Source organism: Myotis davidii, unplaced genomic scaffold (assembly GCF_000327345.1).
Source record: "Myotis davidii unplaced genomic scaffold, ASM32734v1 scaffold199, whole genome shotgun sequence".
NCBI lineage: Eukaryota > Metazoa > Chordata > Mammalia > Chiroptera > Vespertilionidae > Myotis > Myotis davidii.
Window position 1 is genome coordinate 2,565,052 of NW_006290680.1, and position 20,340 is coordinate 2,585,391.

The window sequence follows — 20,340 nt, forward strand, 5'->3', positions numbered from 1 at the left end:
TTTACATTATGATTCATAACAGTAGCAACATTACAGTTATGAAGTAGCAACGAAAATAATTTTATGGTTGGGTCACAACATGAGGAACTGTATTTAAAGGGCCAGAAGGTTGAGAACCACTGACCTAGGCAAAGCAGAAAAAGGCAGGACCTTGCAACTATCCATGGAACTGTCCAGCACAGCTACAGCTGAAAGCAGAGGGGAGTTGGTGACAGGGACCCAATAAGAATTGGCTGCTGCTGATAACAGCCTATCATTAGTGTCCGTGGCTCCGTCTGCACAGAGCTGTCTCTACCATTAGGATTTCAGCTGCACACGGGCCTGTTTTGATCACTTCTGGATCTTCAGTGCTCAGCAGTGTCTGGCACATGGTGTTTGTTCAAATTCAAATTAGATATTTACTGACTTAATTAGTTAATGAATTGATAAACAAATGAAGGAGGGAACAGATAGACCTGACTCATCTCCTAGGATCTGGTCTCACTTCTCCTGCTTGGTGTGATTCTGTCTACCCACTCTGCGCCCAATATTGATAAGAGCTCAGTTGAGGGAGCTCATGTGGATCCCAGTGCCCCTTCCTGAGGGGGATTTGGGCCTTCTTTGTTTTGATCTCACACCCTAAGGAGGCATCTCCTCCAACTGACCGTATTTTGCTGGTCCTTCAGTGGTTGAGACACCCTAGCACTGTCTGCTTGCTTTGATGTTTGTGAAAGGTGCTCGAATCTCAGGATCCATTGTTAAGGTAACATTGTTTCAAGGATTTGGGGACAACCTTGGAGGTAATTGCACATTCCCTGATACGTCACATGCTTGCCAACACCTGGCATGTGACAGCGCTCTCGTGGTGTGGGAGGAGCCTAGCAATTAGGCACCATCTTACAGCAGGGTTCTCAGAGTGCCCCGTCCCATAGCTAGGGGGCAGGCAGCCGCTCCTGTGCCAGCAGCATGGCCATGCCAAGGAGCAAGCTGAATAACTGCCAATTGCACTTTACCACTTTAGCTGATTGGATCTTCAAAACAATCTGAGGCCTGGTAATGTATTCCCATTTTACCAACGAACAGCCTGAAGTTCAGAGAAAGTAAGTAACTGGCTCAAGGGTGCCCCATGAGTCAACTGCATCAGATTTGATCTGCTTCCAGGAGCTGTCCCAAAGTACCAACTGGAAAGTTTGCTGTGGCTGGAAGAGCATGAGAGATGGAAGGTCATAGTCAGGGCCACACAAAGAGGTCACAGGCTGGTAGAAAGGAGTGGCCAGGACAGAGTGGGAGCCCGAGGAGGGCTGGTGCATTCTGCTGCAGATGGGAATGGTCCTGCATGTGCCTACCAAATGTTCCCCCCACACCTGTCAGGATGAAGACCAAACCACAAGTAAAGGCCTCTTTACCTGGCCCCTGTGGCTTTGTTGACTCTCTCTCCCTCTCTGCTGCAGCCCACAGTGGTCTCATGAACACACTATTCATCTTCTCTGCCTTGGCTCTTGGGATAGGCTGCTTCCTCCTGGGTCACACGCTTCCCTTCATCACTAAGCACACGCCCCCTCATCCGACTGGCCCCAGATCAGGTAACCCTGCCTCCAAGAAGCTCTCCCTGCCCTGAGCTACCAGGCTAAGGATGAATGTCTGTGCACCTGAACTCTGGGGAATCTCTGGCCAAGTCCACAGGCTCATCAGCAGTTTTTTTCTTTTTCTGAATGTTCTTCCTATAGACCTGCACTATCTAAGTTGGTAGCCACTAGCCACAACTTAAAAAAAAAATTAATTCCTCAGTCATATTTTAAGTACTCAACATCCACATGTAGTTAGTGGTGACTATTTGGAGAACACAGAGATAGGGCATTTTCATGATGGCAGGAGGTTCCACTGGACAGTGCTTACAGACTAGGGGGCAGCTAAAACGGGGCCAGTGAGGTGCACCTGCACAGTCCCAGCACCTGGCTCCTGCCAGGCGTGCGAAACAGATGTGCCGATTTACTCACTTACGTTTTTTGTTTGTTTTATTTTTAGTATCTACTAAATGCCAGGCACTGACTCCAGGAAAGGGGATCTATTAGTGTCAAGCCTACCCATTTCTTGGAGCTCACAGTCTAGTGAGGAACACACACGAAATAAACCCAGAGAAAACATGCAACACGTGGGTAGCCCAATGAAAAGCTCAGGAAGGAGTGATGAAGAAAGCACACGGGGCACTTGAGCAAAGCCTACTAAGAGGGCAAAGCGAAAGGAGATAAAACCAGAAACGGGTCAGGGCTAGATTCTGGTGGGCCTTGAATTCCATGCTAAGAAGCTTGAACTTCAATGCAGTAGAAAGCCAGTGACCCATTTAAGAATTTTAAGCAGAAAAGTTAACTTGATCCAATTTGTGAGTCTGAAGGACCATTCCAGCAGCTTGTGGGGGCTGGATAAAGATGATGAATGTATGCCAGGGAAACCAGCAAGGCACACTGGCAGGCTAGAAGAGTGGGAGGCGGGGGATGGGGAAGGAGGGAGGGACAGAGGAGAAAGAGATAATTCCCAAGCTGAGTCTGAGGTTGGGTGGACGGGCACCCTGACTGACTGGGTGAGAAGGAGAGGGTGGGGGGAGAAGGGGCGCCTCTAAGAAAGCCAGCTGGGGACCCAGGGGAGGGTCTGCTACAGAATCCAGGGCTCTTTCCGGCCCTACTTCAGGGACTGCATTAGGGGTGATTAATTCATGGCCAAGTTACTTTCTGAGGAAGGTTACTACAGATACATCAGCATGACAGGTGGGGCGTGGAGGAAGAAGGCCCGGCGTGTTCAAGTCAGAGCTGAATATTAGATTCTAGTCACTGTTTGATTGATCTTTTAAGCAATTCTGGGATTCTGTCACTTAAAAACCAATAAATCTTTGAAGGCCTGGGGAAAGCAATGCAAAAGCAATAAATCTCTATTGTGGAGCATTAGAAATATAGGCCAAGCTGCCGACATGGTTTGGCTGGAGAGATGAGGGTGAGGGAGCCCCACAGGGCAGTTTTTCCTCCCCACCTCCCCTCCTCGCCTCCGGGCCCGATCAATTCCACCAGAAAGTCAGACCCAAGGGGCTCCCAAGGGGCAGCAAGGGGCTGAGCATGGACAGAGCCCTGCTGGCAAGGCCTGGGGGCTTGGGCTCAGCTATGATGCTGTTAAGAGGACAGGCAGACCCCACTCAGAGAGAGACATGCTGAGGTTCAAGTTACAGGCTCGCCCACACATCCCAGAGAGAAGGGCCCCTGAGACCTCCTTTTGCCTCCCCCTCACTTCCGAGTTGATGGCAGTTCCCTCGCCAGCATCCCCACTGAGTGGTTAATCAGTCATTGCTTGACGTCCCAGGCATGGGAAACTCAGAACCTGCTAGGGGAGCAATGAACGCAAAGGCAGGAAGTGAGGTCCCTGTCCTGCTGTACAGGTAACAAGCTTGGTGACCTGGGGCCAATCACTTCACACCTTGACTACAGCTTCATCTTCAGAAATGGAGATGGTGTTTCCACCCAGCGGATCTACTGGGTAAATGGCAATCGGATGATACAATGAAATTAAAGGAACTATCAGCTATGAATAGGATCCCGGGCATCCTTGACTCCATACTGCAGTCATGGCCTTTGTTGTTTTCTCAATTCTCCTCTTCCTTGACCTGCGGGACTCCACGTGGGCCTCCTGAGCTCATCTCGCCAGCCAGTCCTCTCCTCTCAGCCAACACAGTCACTGTCCTTACTGGCCTTGTCTTGCTGGTCCAGTTTCATTATCTGGTTTGTTTCCCTGCTAATGCCCCAGCTCCCTGCCCGATTCCCAGGAACACCTCCTGGATGCTAAGCCTCAGGAGGACAGGTATGTGCCTATCCTGTTTCCTGCTATAACCCACTTACCTCCCGCTCCTGGGACACAGCAAATGCTCAATTTGTTGAATGACCTAATGGTCAACTGCCTCCCAGCTGGGCATCCTAGTGCCCTGACCTCAAGGTGAAGAGAGCTAAGGTAACGGAAATCTATTGTGATGGAGCCACTGCTGTCATTGCGAGCTGCCCTGAAAGACTTGCTGGGTGGCACGGGTTAGTCTCTTGCCCTTTTTGTCAAATGCCCAAGCACCAGTCTGAAAATAATTCCGAAAAGGAGTGTACCCATCCTCAATGAACCAGAGCCTTGGGAAGAAACGCAGCCAGACCTTTCCACACGCGAAGCATTGCCCCTTTGAGCAGTGACATTTATTTTCATTTTTTCCCATGGCAATGTCACCAAAGTATGTCATGCCCAGCTTCCTCCTAGGGAGGTGGGTCTAGTGGGATGAGGGTTGGCTTAAGGTCAGTTTAAATGCTGCCCACACCCCTTGCTTATTTAGTGGTCTGCATCGACTCCCTGGGGTCTGTTTATCTCTGTTCCCATGACTGCAAAACGGAGAGAATGCTCTTGCCATGTTGTGAGGATACAGTTTATCTATGGTGACAGGCATGCAGCAAGCCCTTGCTCATTAGATGAAAGCTAGCAGGTCCTTTGCACTTGAAGACATGGAGCAACATGCTACATTTTGGGGGGTAAGCCAGGAATATTGGATGACCAACGGTGGTCATGAGGAGCTGCAGCATGCAGACCTCCTAATTTCTTGAGTCCCTGTGTCAGTTTTATAGAGTTCTCCTGGTTTTTTTTCTCCCTTCCAACTGTCATTTTTCACTGCTCCCAGGCACTTCCATTCCCACCTCTTAATTTACTGTGGTCTTAGGATGCATGAGATTACCAAACAGATGGGCAAGCTAAGAGCATGCAGGCTCAGAGGAAAGTGCAAGGGGCTTCTCTCTGTGGGAACTGGAAGAGCTTTCCCAGGAACGCCTGTTTGGGCTGCTCAGAGGTCCCCTTTGCTGGTCTCTGGAGGCAGGCAGGCCTGGATCCTAGTCCCAGCATCATCACTTGTGGGCTCTGTGACTGAACTTCAGCTTCCTCATTTCTAATGGAAAGATCCTACTCTTAGGTTAGTCAAGGCTAAATTCTGGGAACACAGTAGTTGCCCAATAAAACATGGTGCTAATGACTTTGATGAGTTTTCAGAGTTTCATGGACATATAATCTGATTTATCCTGAGGATGGGACTCTAGTCCTCTGTACAAAATTTAACTTTATGCTGCTGGACCCATATTGCTTATTTCTCAGTACAATTTAAAAAAAAGATTTTTGGAAACTTTGTGCTGGAAAGAAGGTAGGGGATCTTAAGGAAAAAAGCAAAGGCCTTCCATCCCCACCATAGAATCAGGGTCTCGAAAAGTGTTGAAAATTTGAATAGGAAAGAAGCAGGCAACACTGTGACCTGGTGGCAGGACAGACGTTTCAAAATCCACTTTGAGCAGACCTTCCTAAGTTCCAAAGAGAAGCAGAAAAGCCAACGAAGAGACTAACTCCGACAGCCTGCCTTGCTGTGGCTTCTATAATTTAGCCTCTATGGAATCATTTCCTCCATGCTTTCCAGATAAGCAAACCTCAGGCTCAGAGAGATGAAGTATCTGATCCAAGGTTGCACGGCAGTGTTCTGAACCCAGGTTCCCTGTCACTAAGCTCCCATCCTTCCCATTGCCCCATAGAGAAGGCTGTGGGGAGTGGACGGAATCCATATACCCAAGAAGCCACCACGGAAGCCAGGTGGCCTGGTCCCTCTGTAGGTAGTTTTGAAGGCTTGCAGAGTGAAAGGGGATGCCTGGGTCTACTGTGTAAAAGTCCTGGGTGTGGGGTCAGCTGCGCATGGGATACACTGTTTCTCTTTTCTGGGCCTATTCTGCCATCCGGAAAGCTTTCAAAGATGTTGAAACATGACCAGTGCTGCTTCGTGAAAGAGGCACAAGCTGTGAAAGGGAGGCAGGCAAAGGTGGCCGAAGTGCAACATGTGCTTTAGCACCTGGAGGACCTGGGTTCGGTCTCAGTGTCCCTACTTATTGTCTGTGCGCTTGTGGGAATTTCTGAGCCTGAGGATGAGAATAATAATATCTGAAAAGGAGGACAGTAATATCTCAGTGTATAGACAGAACTGAATGACAATGTTGTATGAAAGTAACAGGAATAAAAGCAAGTAACTCAGTAACTATTTATTTGGTGTAAGAGCCACCAGCTGCCTGGGCTCACCACAGCCAGGACAGTCCTGCAACGACCCATGTACAGGAGACAAAGCAAAAGTTCTCAGCTCAGGTGTCCCACAAACACTACACACGCCTGTTGCAAGGTCTGAAGATTCACCTGACTTAGAACAGAACATTGTTCAAAGCCTACGGAAATGAGGGGAACTTCCTAATTGCAGGCAACTGATGGGATCTGCTGCACTGCCTGTAATTTCTGGGTGGAGTTGGATCCAGGTGGGAAAACAGATAACGAGACCATCCCAATAGCTTCCTTTCTGGCTGGTCTCCTCATCTCCAGTTTCATAAAAGTCACACTGCATGTGGCTCCCCAGGGCTCCTCAGAGAACCCCGAGCATCTTAAACATGGCCCCACCGCCACCCACCACGGCTGCCTTCATCTTTATGCCGAAGCAGACGGAACCACTCCTGACTGCTCCCAGGACAGCAGGCTGCGTTTGTCCCCCATGCCTTCGCTCACGCTGGATCCTCTTACTGCTTTGGCAAAATCTCATACAACATTTAAGATCTAGCTCAGTGTCACCTCCTCTAGGAACTCTCCCCTCCGAGTCCTCATCACGACCCAGGCACATCTCCATATGCATGCACTGTGTTGTAATTATCTTTTCATGTGTCCGTCTCCCCAGCGAGAGTCTGGCTTTCTTTCGACCATGGCTAGTTCACTGCTGTCTGCTAAGCAGTTAGACAGCCCCTGGCACAGAGGGAGTGCCCCATAGATACTTGTTGAATGGCTAAGTAAATGGATCGTTTTTATCCCCTGTGGCCCTCCCCATTCCGGGCCTCTAAGGTATTCAGTGCGTGCTTGTTGAACTGGACTGAGCCCATTTGAAAGCTGTTTCACCCAATACTCAACTTGATTTCAAGGGACTGCTGTCCTTTGATGGCTGAGCAAAGCTATCAGTCAAGCTCGGAGCTGCTGCCCCTGTGCAAAGTGTAGCTGGTTTAAAAGAGATGCCCACCTTCCTGGTAGCCACGCGCCAGGACCTGGCACTGGGGCAGCTCAGCCATGGAGAGGCTTTCATCGCCTGGGCCATCAGCATGCTCCTGACCCCCAGCAGCCTCTTGCGAAAATCAGCAGTAGGGTGGGACTTCAAGCCCCAATCGGGGACCTTGGACGTTAAGGCCCTACACTGGCCCAGCCCAGAGGTCTGGCCCCATTCATGTCTCTGAGCAGGCAGGTTTCAGAGTTCAGCAAGTCTGCCCATGTGTCTGCTAATGCCAGTCAGACATGGAAAGATAATCTGGGCAGGAGGCTCAGTCTCTAGGCTCCCGACCCACTAAATAAATTTACTGTCCATGTGTTCTAGAAGGTTCTCTCCCAGCCTCCTCAGGTCCGCCTCGGCATGCTCCCTCAGAATCAGTTCCAACACCCATTGTGCAGAGAGAGGCTCCTGGCTCAGGGGCCCCCCGAACTGGGCATGGGCTGCTGGCCCTCCTCCAGGAAGCCCGGCTCCTGGCCAGTCCGGCCTGGGCATTGATGGTGACACGACTCAGTGTGCCTGGTGCAGAGAAGGAAAGCTGTGAACTCTAGGCAAAGGCACCTCCTACCTGACAGGGGCTCCCCGGGACTGAGCAGGCTTCAGCATCACCGTGATGGTCGTGTCCGTTTCGTTGAGTGGGGTGTCGGTGTCATACTCGGGCATCGATGGAGCTGGGCAGAGAACAGAGAGAGTGTGGAGCTCAGCACAGGTCCCAAGCCCCACTCACTGGGGTGAAATCCTAGACCACCTTGGATTTGTAGCATTCATTCATTCATTCATTCATTCATTCCCCTTGTGGCCACCCCTAAGACACTCAGGATGACTGGAAGGAGGGTGTGTGGGGAAGCTTAGATGAGAGGCACATGGCATCCCAGGATTTCAGCAGAGAAGGTCCTGACCTCCAACCAGGCAGAGGGCTCCTTCAAGGTGCTGCAGAGCCCGGGGAAGAGGGGCAGTGATGTGGCCAGTAACCCTCATGAATCAAAAAGTCCCACATGAATAAACAGATAAATGCAGGAAATGTAAGTACTCAACAAGGATGTGAGCGCAGTCAACCTTGTTAAGCACATTAAAAATGTAAATTACAATAGTGATGAGTGATTCTTTTTTTTTTCTCATGAGACCCTCCCTCTCTCATCCCCAACCCCTCAGGAGTGAAACTAAATCTGATCCCTGGGGAAGGTAATTTAGCCATTTGCATTAAGAGCTATTAAAACCCACATCCCTTTTAATTCAGTATTTCAATTTCTGGAATTTAATCCCAAAGTTATAATCCAAACCGATGAATTAAACTTTATTCTGTAGCATGTTTATTGAAGCGTTATTTTATAAAATCATGGAAGCCCTAAATATATCCAACCACAGGGGAATGTTTAATTAAATTACGTCCGTCCGCTTGACAGAACATTATAATGAAAGCAATGTAGCAACATGGAAAATGCTTATGGTATAAACAGAAGTGAAAACATTAAGCTACCAAAAACACCATGGGTCTGTTATGCAAAATGTGTATGCATGCTGGCCAGAATTGCATAGACATTCTGAAACAATATAAATTGTAAAAAAGGCTCCCAGGTAATTCTGCCTGATGCTGACTGATGATGGAGGGGGCCCTACTGCAGACGCCAGGTGAAATGATGGACCACTGTGGCTTTGTAACATTCATTCATTCATCAGACATTTCATGAAGACCTCTGCTGTGCCCTGCTGTGCGTGCTAACAGGAATATTCCTGAAAATAAATCACATTTTTACAAGCCAATGTGTATGAAAAAAACAAAGTACTACTTAATGCAACTGTGTAGTCTAATTTTTGGTGAATCACTCAGTATGCCCTCTGGTCTAATGAGTGTAACTTTTACACGTTAGGAAGTGTGTGGATTGGGTTTCTTTGTGAGACTACAGAGGTGACATAGGAGGGGCAGCATCGCCTTGATCTCCAGTACTACACGGCGGGCGACAGCTGGCTCTGGCCTTTCTTCACTCCCAGGAAAATGAGGCATGGGGAAAAGCAAAGCAGCAACCACTTTCTGGGAGAGATACCTGAGATTTTGGTGGCGATCCTCGTGGTGACGGGGGGCCCGAAGCCCTTGGCTGTGCTGGCCTTGATGGTGAAAGAGTAGGTGGTCCCTGGGTACAGACCCACAAAGAGGTGGTGGGTTTCGTTCCGGAGCTTGAACACCTTCCCCCTCTGGCTGGAGAGGTCGGCACTCGGGTCCAGGGAGCCAACAGCCTTGTAGTTGATCTGCACAACAAGCGAGCAAGCAAACCGATTAACACCTGGCTTGGGAAGCTGGCCGGCACTCAGGTGGAGGGACCTCAGGGGAGGAAAGGAGAAGGCAAGCGGGCTTGGTCAGTGAGTTCCGATGCTGCTGTCCACCTTATAGGTCACCCAGCCTCTAAACAAGCCACCACGGGCGCTCTCCACCACTGCTACCCAACGGAAACACAACCCACGCCATAGACATGAAGTTTAGTTCCCTAGTGGTCACATTGAAATAGAAATAAAGTAAAAAAATTAAATATTATATTTTGTCAAACCTAATATATGCAAAATATTTCAACCTGCAATTTACAGAAAGTCACTGTGATATTTTATACTCATATTTTATAATGTGAATACAGTCTATATGTATTCACATGAAGACCTTGACATCTCATATGTCGATTGCCATGGCACCTCTCCATTTGTACTGACACATTTCAGAAGCGTAGTCGTCCCGCGTGGCTAGCGGCCACCACATTGGACAGCGCATCTGTAGAGCAGTGCTAGAGAGAGGCATCGCAAGAAGGATTATTTGGAAAGATAGTGAAAAATGCAGTCCTCAGCCCCTACTGCAGGTGGCGTCATTTGCATTTTCTCATGCATTACACTGCTTGTCTTCCCCAACCTTGGGGGCATCAGGATACTTAATTCTCATTTTAGCGATGCAGAATCTGAAGCTCGGTTTTGAAACAACTTGCATTAAATCAGCATTTCTCAACATATCTTTGGGGAAGGCCCAGTTCCGGGTTTCCTAATCCATTGCACTCATAATAATACAAAGACCACATCACATGTGACTTGTCATGAGTCTGGCGATAACCAGACTGGTCTACACTCTGTGCAAGAAGACATGTCCCTTGACCATGAACTTGGGTGTCACAGCAATGTCAAGGCACTAGAGATGTTTCTAGGTGCTCACACTCAAGTTCTGCACTTATCTGCTGTGAAAGTAACAAAACAGTTGGCGTCCTGGCACTGGCCCCATGCATCACACTTTGAGTACCCATGTTTCTAAATTAAACATTTGTGAACGTGGCAAATACAGGCTTTTTTGTCTATTTTAAAAAATATGTATTTTATTGATTTTTTTTACAGAGAGGAAGGGAGAGGGATAGCGAGTCAGAAACATTGATGAGAGAGAAACATCGATCAGCCGTCCTGCACAATCCCTACTGGGTATGTGCCCGCAACCAAGGTACATGCCCTTGACTGGAATCGAACCTGGGGCCCTTCAGTCCGAGGCCAACGCTCTATCCACTGAGGAAACCGGTCAGGGCTTGTCTATTTATTTTATCTAGTTTGTTCTATTAAAATATATTATCAGAGTATAAAACACACAGAAAACTCTACAGCTCAATGAATATTTACTAACCGGGCACAGCTGTATAATCAGCAGCCAATTAAGAGAGAGGACATTACCAGACCCCAAATTTCCCCCTCGCACCACTTCAATCCTTACCCACCACCTGTGGCAAGGCACCTTCTATCCTTGCCTCTAACACAGCCTTGGGCAAACTACGGCCCGCAGGCCGGATTCGGCCTGTTTGAAATGAATAAAACTAAAAAAAAAAAAAGACCGTACCCTTTTATGTAATGATGTTTACTTTGAATTTATAAGTTCACACAAACACTCCATCCATGCTTTTGTTCCGGCCCTCCGGTCCAGTTTAAGAACCCATTGTGGCCATCGAGTCAAAAAGTTTGCCCACCCCTGCAGCGTACAGTTGTTCTGCCTGGTGTTGAACTTTATGTAAATGGAGTCACACACAGGGTGCTCTTCAGTGCCAGGCCTCTTTCATGCAGCTACATGAAATGCACGTGCAGCTACAGACTGTGTGCTCTCGTGGTTGTTCCGTATTCAGTCACGGGCCCAGGATCACACCCAGGCCCCTTAGGCTCGAAAACCTGTGCTCTTTATTCTATATCCCCCTGCCCCACAGGGAGACACACTGCATCAATGGAAGGGCACCTTCATTCATTCACTTAGTGCTCCTTCACTAATGTTTCCCATACACCCCTGGATTCTAGGACCTGCATCGGGTGCTGCTGGGGCCCCCAAATGAATGCAAGTTAGACCCTGTCCTCAGGGTCCTCTCTTCTAGAGTGACGTAAGTCACCTACATTGTTCTGTCCTCCACCAGGAATGTCCTATGCTTGACAGGAAGGCCACCCCAGGCAGAAAAGGGAACGCACCCACTTCACTTCAAAACTAAGCCGTTCTCTCTTTTTGGCAAGGGTATCAAATGTTTTCGGAGCAAGAGGTAACTTTTCTCTCTTGTATGAAGAGCTGTAGCAATTGAGACCACGTGTCTAGGATAGAGATCAGATTCTGCCTGGAGCAGAGTGAGCCCAGGAGGAGAAATGCCCAGAGTTGAAGGATTTGGGCATTTTGCAAGCAGAGCCTGGGCAGGTCCAGCCCTTGTCAGGCAAGCGACACATGTCTGCCTCTTTGCTTGAGGGCTTTGTGCGTTGGCAGGAAGTGCCTGGCAGTGAACAGCCACTGGAAGGATGGGAGGTGGGTCATGCCTTTCCCAGGCCCCTCTCGCCTCTGCAGCCCCCTAGGGGACTTCCCCACGGGAGATGCTCCTCTGGCCTCCACAGGGAGCTGGCTGGGAAGCATACCCACCACTGGCTACCTTCCTTTCTCTTCCCCATCCCCTAGTGTCTCCCAAACTTCTCAATAATCGCTGGTATTCACACCTTAGTCTCAGGGGTCTGCACCTGAGAAACACCGAACTAAGACAACACAGTGGGTATCGCAGGGCAGAACTGAACTAATGCCCGAGGATGACAGGGATTCGGAGCAGGGGACAGAGTGTTCTAGGTCCTGGGTTGAGGGAGCTGCCTGAGCAGAGGCCTGGGTGGGAAAAGGCTTGTGAGAACATAGGAAAGCCCAGTGTGACTGCAGAGTGGTGAGCAGCTGGGGGAGGTGTGGGTTCAGTGTGGGCTGGACTCCAGGTGTCCCCAGTGGCAGAAGGAGGAGCAGGTTCAGAGAACCCTACCTGTGGCTGGGAACCCCAGCCCACAGGGGGGGAAGGCATGCATATGCATCCTTTAGAAATCTCCCCCTGGTCCCCCTGGCTGGGCTGGTGGCAACTGCATTGATATACAGGCACTGGGAGGTAAAGCTCATGCCTTATTTACTAGCCAATTCCTTTCCTGCCCTCCAAATTCAATCCAGAAGCAACTCAATTTCCACCGAGCTGTCAATATAATCTACCGTGTTCCCCTGCTCTCCTAACCTTTCCTGGTATTACAGGATCCTCACTTACTTGTAATGAAACACTATGAATAAATCAATGTATGTTAATATAGCGTGTCTTCAATTTTTTATGGAGGGCTTCACCAAGCCGAATCCCTGCTGCTTTGTCAGAAACCGTCTTTGAAAAATTTAACTTGCAAGTTTTATGAACTGGCAACTTGTGGGGGCTCGGGCTGGGGAGGGAAAGGAGGAAGGTGAGAAAAATGGAATGGGATGGAGCTGTGGCCATAAAATACATAATGCAATGTGAATCTTCACATGGAAGAGGGGAGAGAGAGAGATTTGTTGGAACAGCAAACATAAAATAAAGGGTGAGTTGGGGAAAAGGGTGCTGAGCTGCATGTCGACACGGACTCCAGGGACGGGGCTCTGGCTGCCACAAGGTGATCGAGGCCACCCAGTCTCTTCCGGTCTCCATCAGTGGGATCCCTAGCCAGGAGCCAGAGCGAGGACTTCAACATGAGAATCTAATCACGTCATCCCGTAGAATCCATAGCTCTCCAGACTCAGACCACATTGTTATCCCGTGTTATCTTCATCAGCTCATGCCATGAGTTGGCCTCTCTTGGGCTCCCTCTTGCAACCGAGGCCTTATTAGAGTGTCTAAAACGAGCCATGGTCCTTTTTGCTACAGGACCTCGGCACAAAACACGGCTTTCCTTCCCCTGCCTCCCTCTCACCTAGTTAATGACTCCTCATCCTTAGATCTCACTTGAAATGACACTTGTCATGAGCACCTTCCCTGACTCCCACATCCTCCATGTACCCAGAGTCACAACTCTCCTCTTTGAATTGCGAATGTGAATTTTACATTCAGCCATGCAATTATTTCATTGTGAGTCTCTTTCCCACTATCCCAAGGTTTGCAAAAGTAAAGCCTTAAAGCCAAACTCGGCCTCTAATCTGGTTTTGTAACTAGAAATGTATTTTAACACAGCTGTGCCATTCACGTATGTTTTGTCTTTGGCTGCCTGGACACGACAATGGCAGAATTAAGTCGTTGCGACTGAGACCCTGTGGCCCACACAATCATGAATATTTTCTCTCTGGCCCTGTGTAGAAAGCAGTGGATGACTCCTGTACTAGACTTTAAGCTCCAAGAGAGCAAAGATCTTATCTGGTTTTTGTTCCATATTTCTTCCTTTTGCGTGGGTAAGTGAATGATCAAGCTAGACACGTGGCTTGAACCATTTGCTTAATCTCTCCGAGTCTTGGGTTCTTTAAGGGTTAAATAATAATTTTAATGCACCATTAGCCTTTGCATCACAGCTCCATCAAAGGGGCAAAGAACAAGTTGCCCTTCTATCCTGAACTGAAGAGGCAGGGACAAGAGAGGCAGGGAGAACAGAAGGAAACCATTTCCCTTGAAGAGCCCCGTCAGGAAGGACTTGAACATGCGTAGGTTGGGCCATGCTGTGCTCCAGGCACTGGGCTCGGTACGACATAAGACCCTGTAGTCCCATGTTCAGATAGAGCATCTGTCTGACAAGACTCAGGTTCTGAGGATGAGATGGTGCATGGGAGTTAAGGGCAGATCAGAGATAAGGATGAGGGATGCAGCCAGGGCTCAGAAGCAGCTGATCAGAAGATGCAATCATGACAAAAACACCCTTTGGGGCACTTGCTATGTGCGGAGCACTGTGAGATGGCGTTCGCATAAAAAATGCCTTGTTTTTAAGCCTCAAAAAAGGGTATGGATTCTTTATGGTTATTCCCATTCCTCTGCTGAGGAAGCTGAGGCCAAAGGAGGTGACATGCTCAGCATGTGAGCAGAGGTGGGGCCAGCTTTGTCTGTGACTGTGTGGCCTGCTGGGAGAACAGAGGGAAATCCACAGCTCATGAAGTGTTCTCTGCTGCCTCAACTTCACCATCGTAGGTGCCGTGACATGACAAAAACTTGGATAAGTCTATTCAAACACCCAGGGATGCCTTACTCTGCCTGGCAGAACCAGTTGCTCCCAGATCTGTGTTCCCCAAAAGACTTCGTTCCCTGCAAGATCCATCAATCCTGTCAGGAACAGGGATTTCTTCATTGATGTTTCCTCAGAGCCCAGACCAGAGTCTAGTACAGAGTGGGTTCTCAATGAACATCTGTTGTTCACTAGGATGGGCTGTAAAAAAGGCTCACTCCCAAACAGATGACCCCATATTGAGGAAACACATATACCATCAATTGTCATATAAAATGGGTCACAACCTCCCACCTGAGCTTGACATTCCAGAAACATCCTCTATAGCTTTTACTATATCCATGGTAAACTATATCTTCATCCTAAACCCTTTGGGGGAGAGGGGAGTCAGCACCTTAAGTCATCCATCCACCTGCTCCCCAATTTCTCCAAATGGCTTCCAACTCAGATTCTGGAATTCTCAACACAGTAGAGTACTAATGATACTACATGTAAAATAGATCAACGTGGATAGTTCATTGTATAAAGGGTTAAATTCATTTACTTTTCTGTAAACTCAAATCACTGGTTAAAATATTTACTTCCTTTTCTGATCCACTGTGCAGGGGTGGTCTTTGCCATCTTGGTGACCTCCAAGGCAAATGTACAAAAGGAGACAGTTCAAGGCAATCTCTGCTTGACAGAAGTGTAGTGTTGACTCATTGATTTCCTAGCAATTTAAAAATAACATGGGAGCACATTCCTCCTGAAGAACAGCGAGAATGCACAGATGGCCACAATGCACATGTCCGTGACTTCTTGCCCATGGGCCCTCGTTGTTCCTAGAGAGCCTTGGGCTATGATAACAGCAGGAAAAAAAGATTATGATTGACATGCGGACTGCTGTGCCTGGTGTTTCCAGTACTATTGAGCCAGTGAGAGTGCAGGGACCTGCCACTTTGTGCCCAGACAGCTAATGCTTTTGTTCTATTGAGATGAACTCATTCTCTCAGTCAACAGATGTTCACTGGGAACCCACTCTGTACTAGACTCTGGTCTGGGCTTTGAGGAAACATCGATGAAGAAATCCCTGTTCCTGACAGGACTGATGGATATTGCAGGGAACGAAGACTCTTTGGGAACACAGATCTGGGAGCAACCGATCCTGCCAGGCAGAGTAAGGACAGCTTCCCCAAGAAGCTGCCAGGGGGCTGGGCTGGGCTGATCCGGCAGTCCTCAACCTGGACTCCAAAGCATAGATTGCCCCCGGGGGCTTTCTACAAAGCACCAATGCCTGACCCAACCCAGATTAACTGAATCCATGCTGTGGATACATATGCCTGGGCACTGGCACATGTTGAAGCTCTCCAGGAGATTCGATTGGACAGCCGTGGCTGGGAGTACTGGAGCTGAGTCCTACGGCATGAAGAGACTAAGCTGAACTACAAAAGGCAGCACATGCCAGGGAAAACTTTCCTAAAGTTTCCTAGTTCCTGGAAGGAACTAGACATTCACCATTCAATTCAATTATAATGGTTGTAGGCAGGGTTCACTGATGAATGCTGAAGTTGGTGGGTGAAACAATATTCCCATAGCTTTATCTTCCCCAGATTTCCTAGCTATTGTTGTGGTTTCATCCTAAAAGCACAAATTTGTTGACATCTCCCAGAAGGAAGGTCCTAATTCCTCTCTCCTTGAGTGTGGGCTCTCTTTGAATGAATAGGGAAAACAGTAGCTTTAAAGTAGAGAGGGTCAACACTGTCCATGTGGTGAAGGTCAACACTGTCCATGATAAATCAGGTTGAGATTAAGGGCCCCCTGGCATGATGTGATAAGAAGGGTATATACCCTTTGTGGTCTTTTCCCCCCAGAATCTCAGTCTATTAATGAGAAAACATCAGACGAACATTGAGTACTCTTAGAAAATGTCAAGGTCATGAAAACAAGGAGAGATTGAGAAACTGTCACCGGTAGAAGGAGAACGAGGAGACATGACACCTAAATACTATGCAGGAACCTAGAAGGGAGAATAGGATATCTGCAGAAAAACATAGAAAATCAGGAAAAAGCAATACAAAACAACAACAAAAGGGTGTGGGTCTGTGCATCGTAATGCACAGACATGAATTCTTTATTTTGACACATATGCTATGGCTATGTGAGATGTTAGCATTCAGCAAAGTTGTGGGAAGGGTGGAGAACTCTTTGCATTATTTTTGCAACTTTTCTGTAAATTCAGAATTATTTTAAAAGAAAACATTTAAGAAACAGCAACAAAAAGGTGGCCTGCTGGTTTTGGCACTTGTGAGGTCTTTGTGGCTGCAGAATAGAATCTACAACAGCTTCTCCTTGAGCTCTTGACTTGTGCTGAGCACTGGGGAACCTATAGAAACTTCCAGTACAGTGAGGGGGCCAGGGGGACCACAGGGATGAAGGACTAATGCTCTGAAGGAAAGGGAAGTGATTCTTGGGAGCATATAATAGAGAAGGCTTCTGGGGCCAGGAAGTCTTCCCCTGTGTGCCAAGCTGTAACCCAGATGAAGGAGGTGGGAGAAAGGTGGGAGGGAGTAATGGGGAACGGAGGAGAGTGAAGCAAGAGGAAGCCCGAGAGATGCGCTTGGGTGGGATGACTACTGGGTTCTGTGATGCTTTTGTACAAAGTAGGAAAAGGCCCCTCTCCAGGCCGATACAGTCCCCCCTCCATCCCAGCCCCCGACACTTCCATGAGCTAAGAGGGTCTTTGTGAGAAAAGTTGTTTTTATCGTGCCTCATCATATTCCTCCTGTCAGACACAGCCCAGGGCTCAGTGCATTCCCTCCTTTGGGGGTGTGTTTCTGTGTCATACACCCACTGTGCAGCAGTCTGTGGCAGCCCTCTATTGAGGCCAGGTCAGGAAAGGCATTATGTGAATACTCAAGGGGTTGGGTTTTATCGTGAGGATAATATGGAACTAGAGGGAAGGTGGGTTCTCCACAGGGGTGCAGGGTCACTCCCAGATTCAGCAACAGAGCTACTGAAATTGTGGCCTGGAGACAAGAGCGCATCGGTGTTAGAGGTGCTCACTGAAGGGTGTATCCCAGACCTACTGACCAAAGTGTTGGTTGGAGGCTTCAGATCTGCAGGTGATTCTCATGCATGTCCAATTTCGAGATGCACCTTCTCTGGCAAGGGGATGGAGAATTAAATTGACCAGAGGAACAGAACCACTTTGGAGGGTCTGGCTCTCACCCAGAGGGCAGGTGGCGATGAGGGCCTGGCTCAGACTGAAAACTGCGGGGATGGAGAGAAGGAAGTGGACTTGAGAACCACTGAGTCCTGGCTAGTGAGGGATGAAATATTTAGAAATGTAGGAATAAGAGAGGGCCAACACATGGTACCAAGCCTCAGGGGAGATGAGCCTTCTACCGGAAACTATCTGTGAACGTCCAGGAGCCGATCCTCCTGATGATGCTGGCGTTCAGGAATGAGACGAGTTGAGGAGGGAAGACCATTGGATTTCAGCCTTGCAGAGCCCGTGTTGAAGCCCAGATCTGCCATTTCCAAGAGGTGAGTGATTACTCACCAGCCAAAGTGCTCTATTAACAACTGGATGAGCAGCAAACCCCTGGGCAGGGCTGCCAGACTTCTTGGTTTCCCAAGCTGAGCTCCAGGGTCAGACTCAGACTCCGGGCTTGGTTGGCTGTGCCAGGGCTGCCTCGGCTGTGCTCCGTGCCCAGGGCTGCCAGCACAGGGGACAGTGCTGGCATCTACCCAGCATGAGAGCCCTGCTACTGCCCCGCAGGGATCTTATGTCCTCAGCGATCAAAGAGGCATTGCAGAAGGGAAATGGGTTTGTTTGCCCACCATGGCTTTTGCGGATTCCCAGTCAATGCCATGTGGTCTGACTTCAGCTGGTTTCCTGGTGGCTTTGGGATCAAACACTAGGAAAAAGCAAGCTCGGAATCCAGCAGGCCCAGGGTCATTCCTATTCACCGTCTATCAACCAAAACTGCAAGGTTAGCAGTCGGCAATAATAACAAGAATTAACATACATTGAGTGCTGATCAGGCGCCCTCTGTCCCCAAATCACCACCCTGCCCCCAGCTCTCAGACAGACTTTCGGGGGGAGGTCCTCCTGTTAATACACATCCTCCCAACCTTACCTCTGGGCTACTTCTCAGTCTATGCCCCCTCTCCCCCTCCACTGACCCATGGGAGGGATATTCTGACAGTTTCCCTCTTTCAAACTGCTCTGAATTTCAAAGACACAGTTAGGGCCACCATCAACTCTGATGGCTCTCAGCTGTCTCTCACTAACATGTCATAATGCAGTTTAATAATATGAAGCTTAAACCTCCTTTCTGTTTTCAATCTCATGATGGGGTGTCCTGGGTGCGATGATCTCGTTACTTTCACAGAAACTTTCTTGCTTAATGAGTCTGTGATATTCCCAATTGCTTTTAGTCTGCGCTGCCATATTTCTTGGGCTTTTAAATGCAAGCAGCTTGCCTTCCAACGTCACACTCAACTGATTTCTGTTCTGCTGAGTTTAACCCGGTTACATTGCTAAGTTGCGTGACCAATTCCTCTCCGATTGGCTTTGGGTGTGGGGTGCAAGAGCAGTCGGATAATCCCTTGACCCTGCTCCCTGGAACCTGGCAGCCCGCCAGTGGCCTTTCTGGCAGAGACAGCCTGGGGAAATCCTTCACTGAGGGCAGGGCCTGGATTCTATTTATTCATTGCTCTAACTGCCAGCTCCCGAGCTTGGCTCAGAGAAGTCAATGAGGTTTACTGAATAAATGAGAATTAGGAATGAACATGTAACAAACACAGAGTGTAGTACAGCTGGGTTTACAATGAAGTCATTTTGATGCCAAAGTCCAGCATTTCCCACCCCGCCCATCAGTGCCCTTTGCACACGTCCCTATGTGACCAGTTGCCAGGGGGGAAGACTGGCAGCGGGTGCCTGCAGCTGTCAGAACACAAGGTTTGTGGTGGATCTGTCTGGGTGGCCACCCCCAGGAGAGACTTGAGAAGCATTCCTGGCAGCTGAACCGATGCCCGTCTGGTATAGAGCCGGAACTGTTAAATGATCTATTTAATCGTTAGTGAGACCCCAGCTGGCAAAGCTCTTGTCCTCTGGGGCCTCAGTTTCCAAACCTGTAAAGTGGAAAGACCCTTCAGTACGTTTCCATTTTTGGTGGTTTTTCAAAATGGCCACAAATCGTTAGACACTTTTCCCATGAAAAGGTGAAGCTTACTAGTATGTCTCCCCTGGAGTCTAGGGGGACTTGTGGCCGCTTTGAGCAAAAGAATGTGGAGGAAGTCATGCTGTGTTACTTCTGAGACTAGGTCACAAAAGGCAATGCAGCTCCTGATCTGTCCACAGGGGGCACTCACATCTAAGCTGCAGTGTAAGAAGTCCCACCTACTTAGGCCGCCATACTGTGAGGAAGCACAGGGCATGTGAAGAGGCCATGCACAGATACGCTGGTTGATAGCCTCAGGTGGATCCAGTCTGAGTCCTATCTGTCCAGGTAAGTGAGCAAGCCTGCAGAGATTCTGGTTCTCAGCTGTCTCATCACTCCCGGCCATTTGAGATTTCTTAGCTGAGTCCCTGGGCATCATGGGGCTGAAACAAGCCACCCTTGCTATGTCCTTTCAAATTCCTGACCTGTTGAGCACAATGAAATTGTGGCTTAATGCTACTAACTCTTGGAGTGGTGTGTTGCACGGCAATGATAACTAGAACACTATTTGTCCATTATACTTGAGTGTTTCATTAAGAGCATGGACACCATTTTATTCACTTTTGTATCACAAAGAGGAACCACAATAGATGCTGGATAAATCCATAGTAACTT

At 48.6% G+C, this 20,340-nt stretch overlaps 1 protein-coding gene across 1 annotated transcript in view; it reads right to left on the reverse strand.

The window, feature by feature from the left end:
• The window catches only part of PTPRT (protein tyrosine phosphatase, receptor type T), a 720,009-nt gene that overhangs the window by 271,556 nt on the left and 428,113 nt on the right, over positions 1-20,340 (reverse strand). Inside the window, exons 9-10 of the mRNA XM_015563947.1 lie at positions 9,124-9,325; positions 7,650-7,752 (exon numbers count right to left, since the gene is read on the reverse strand). Of these exons, the coding sequence (XP_015419433.1) occupies positions 7,650-7,752; positions 9,124-9,325 (305 nt within the window). The remainder of the gene's footprint in view (positions 1-7,649; positions 7,753-9,123; positions 9,326-20,340) is intronic.